This window comes from Triticum dicoccoides, chromosome 7A (assembly GCF_002162155.2).
Source record: "Triticum dicoccoides isolate Atlit2015 ecotype Zavitan chromosome 7A, WEW_v2.0, whole genome shotgun sequence".
Classification (NCBI taxonomy): Eukaryota; Viridiplantae; Streptophyta; class Magnoliopsida; order Poales; family Poaceae; genus Triticum; species Triticum dicoccoides.
This window is the reverse complement of record NC_041392.1, coordinates 24319206-24322843: the sequence shown is the minus strand read 5'-3', so window position 1 is coordinate 24322843 and position 3638 is coordinate 24319206. Positions and strand designations below refer to the sequence as shown.

Here is a 3638-nt window from a genome sequence, read left to right as displayed (position 1 = left end):
GCTAGTTTGGATCCCGCCAGGAGTAACGACCACCAGCGAGTGTGTCCGGGGTGTTACAATCAAGCACTTGGTGGCCACGATGCTTGTTGTCGGTTGCGGCCGCCACCCGCGCCGAAATAGTGCCCTTAGGGGTCGCCGGTGTAGTTGCACGAGGTGCCAGCCTAGGATGAGGAGCCACTTTCTCCTTCTCCTTCTCCTTCTCCTTCTCCTTCTTCTTCTTCTTCTTCTTCTTCTTCTTCTTCTTCTTCTTCTTCTTCTTCTTCTTCTTCTTCTTCTTCTTCTTCTTCTTCTTCTTCTTCTTCTCCTTCTTCTTCTTCTTCTCCTTCTCCTTCTTCTCCTTCTCCTTCTTCTTCTTCTTCTCCTTCCTTCTTCTTCTTCTTCTTCTTCTTCTTCTCCTTCCTTCTTCTTCTTCTTCTTCTTCTTCTTCTTCTTCTTCTTCTTCTTCTTCTTCTTCTTCTTCTTCGCAGCCGCCTCGGCGGGCGCACGGCTGCCACCATCGTCTTCCGAGCTCGTTTGGCTCCAGGGGGGAGGGCTATGGGCCGTTCCCAGGGAGGCGCTGGCCACCCCTAAGGCCATTGGGGCAATTGGAGGAGGAGCTTGAGCATGGTGTATTTTTTATCCCCAACCTCTTCTTCGGCATGGGCGGCGACGCGTGGTGATTTCCAGCGGCAAAAAGCCGGCGGTAGTGGTCGGCGGGTTGGGGGAAGGGTCCAGGCTATCCATTCCGGCTGAACAAACAGTCATCGGTGGTGGCGTTGGGGCGCGACGGATGGGGCCGTGTGAGACAAGGTGGCGCGTGGGGTGGGAGAAGGAGAGGCGCCAGTTTTACTCGACGGTCGCACGCGTGAGTTAATTTTGGGAGATTTGGAGGGATATTGAGAGTTGGAGTAAAAATTTACCCCACTATGACTTTTAGGGGATTGGCTAGGTGCGCTGTAAGGGGGTAAAACCAATTTTTTTACTCCCTTATGGACTTTAAGGGATCAGTTAGAAATGCCTTAATGCATCTCCAACGCCAATCGGCAAATTTCCTCCCGCTTCCGTCCGCGGACAGGGACGGGAGCCGGCCATCAAATGCTATCCTATATGTCCGTCGGTAGAGGGCAATTTGAAATTCAAATAAAGTTTGATCCACATAGCGCGCCGGATCACACCAGCGCCGGATCGCATGTCCGATCATAGCCAAAAAGTGGCAAGTATGCTTAGTTTTTACGTCCCCGAATCCAAAAGAACATTAGTCCGTGCAATTTTCTTCCCTACCGGACCGACAATCCCAGCGATCTGCTCCAGATCAAGGTGTCGTTGCCGCCGTGTAGGTAGCCTCCGTCGTGTCCTCATTGTCTGCCGCTATTAACTAATCTTTCTGCCACTGCAACGTTTGCTAGCGGATGGATTGCACGATCATTCTTGCGCCTGCATCCAAAGAGGCCACATTCAAGCACAACATCTTGGCCTCGTCTGCTTTGACGCGGTGAGTTTTCCGCGTACCCGAGATGATCTTTCGGGCTAGCATGATGCTCGGATCCTCCGGCACGTTCGCCACCTCCATCTCTGACATGTTCTCCTCGGTTCCATGCGTCGGCGGCAGAAGGAAGGAGAGGGTGTGAGACCATCTTTGATGGTCGGCGTTGGAGATGCCCTTATACATGATGCATTCCCCTTTCCTAATACAATGTAATGTTGTCTATTAATTTCAAACGAGATTTTACAAAAATAATTTAAAATATGTACTCCACATGGCAAGAAAATGTTTTGTGCCTTGACAATTACAACAGTTCGAAACAGAATCATCCTTGCAAGACCCAACCTTTACATCTGGGGTATGAATGCATGCCTAGTTCTGGAATGAAACTAACTAGCAGCTCACACCAGATTAGTACAACTGGATATGTCGAAACCATGTAATCCGGTAACTGGCCAGCGATCACCTGGTAACCGACCAGCCGGCTTGTTTGGGGAAATTGTCGGAACCCGGAATTATAATCCTTGGACATAGCTTCTCTATAGACCCATCTGGTGGCCCCTCAATGTGACGTAGCTTAATCTCATATAGCGTTGGCCATAATTTTCCGGTCACTGCAAGTGCCGAAAGGGTTCATCATGGTTCCCAGATTTTAGAATCAAAGAGGCCTGGCAACAAACAGAGAAATGCGAGCACTAGAACTCACCAAACAATCTGCGGTTGTCTTCATCACAATCTATACCATTTAGAACGTCATGAGCCTGGATTATGAAACAGATCGGTGTCATGTAACCATCACTATGAGATTTGGATAACAAGATCTTGTGTGCGTTCATGCAAATTGAACAAAATGTAACTCAGTCCAACAAGCATGATAAAAAAAAGGAGATCACAGAATGAGGAAATATCCAAGCACAATATTAACAAGTAAACCATAAACCACTCACCATATTACCTGAATTCGGTGAGTGATGCCTGCATGAACCACATCAATAATTATTTCAGAAACAGCTACTACAAAAATAGAAATATGTATGAATAGTCTCAACTGATGGTAATATAAATAGAGAAACATAAGCTATTTATGTGCAACATACCTCAGCTCATGAAGAAAAACCCAACCCACCACTATGCCACTATCAGGGGAAATTATAGTGATGCAATCTGTCTACATGCCATAGCTTGGAATACTCAGAATTGCAGCACAGTATTACAACAAATTGGTAGGGCTGCTGACGACTTATGGTAAATGGAACCAATAACCAGTTGAAGTGGTAAACTAATACTAGTATTTGTCATTGCTCTAATCAATTTCACTTTCATTCCACAGTTGACTAGAAAAAAAATATGTCTTCCATTAAATCCGAGCCAATGTTTTTTTGCCGAAGAAAAATTGACCAATTTTATTTCTACCAACGGCCTATTTCGCAGTACCAATCACCAATCCCTAAAAGGACGACACACAAGGAAAATCGTTAAATCTTAGTAAAAATTGAGGCATGCCACTTCATCACATTTTGTGAAACCCTTTATCCACATTTTGTCTGGATCAAGCATTTATGGATGACACAACGGAATGATGTGGCAACAATATTCTAATGGAAAATGTTCTGGCCCTCCAGCCCTTGATGAACATATTAGTTAATAAAAAATTAAAATTGGTACTCTAGAATGACTATTCAGCATTTCAAGGAAGGAGGAAGTAGACAACTAACCTTGAAGACATTTGCCCATACTTCACCGTTTATGTATTCAAGTTCATTAAGATACCTAACGTCATTATCTTGATATTTCACAGGCACCATCCTCATGACTACATCCCAGGAAATGCCAAATATAAGAGACGGAAGTCTGAAAGCTAGAAGAACCTCAAGCACAATGAATGATTACCCTGATGAGACTCTGGATCTATCTGGTACAAAGTTGAGGTACCATCACTGCCGAAAACAACCTTCCCATCTGTAGCTAGCCCCCACCCATCACGCATTTTGTGGGAAAAACTACCACACTTCACAAGACAACATATTAACTAGACACCCAATACATTAGTAAAAAATGACGGTAAATGAGCAGGAAATAAAAGGAGTGCCATATGTTTGGTACAGTTAATTGCATCAGTCACCGTTCAAATATCCGTAGGGCTGATAGCAAATGCATATTTCACAAAATGAGCAAC

At 45.0% G+C, this 3638-nt stretch overlaps 1 protein-coding gene across 1 annotated transcript in view; it reads right to left on the bottom strand.

The window, feature by feature from the left end:
- Nucleotides 1-1381: 1381 nt before the first annotated feature.
- The window catches only part of LOC119332916 (glutaminyl-peptide cyclotransferase-like), a 3994-nt gene continuing 1737 nt past the window's right edge, over nt 1382-3638 (bottom strand). Inside the window, exons 6-12 of the mRNA XM_037606004.1 lie at nt 3353-3470; nt 3178-3275; nt 2560-2630; nt 2410-2437; nt 2169-2223; nt 1929-2076; nt 1382-1664 (exon numbers count right to left, since the gene is read on the bottom strand). Of these exons, the coding sequence (XP_037461901.1) occupies nt 1382-1664; nt 1929-2076; nt 2169-2223; nt 2410-2437; nt 2560-2630; nt 3178-3275; nt 3353-3470 (801 nt within the window). The remainder of the gene's footprint in view (nt 1665-1928; nt 2077-2168; nt 2224-2409; nt 2438-2559; nt 2631-3177; nt 3276-3352; nt 3471-3638) is intronic.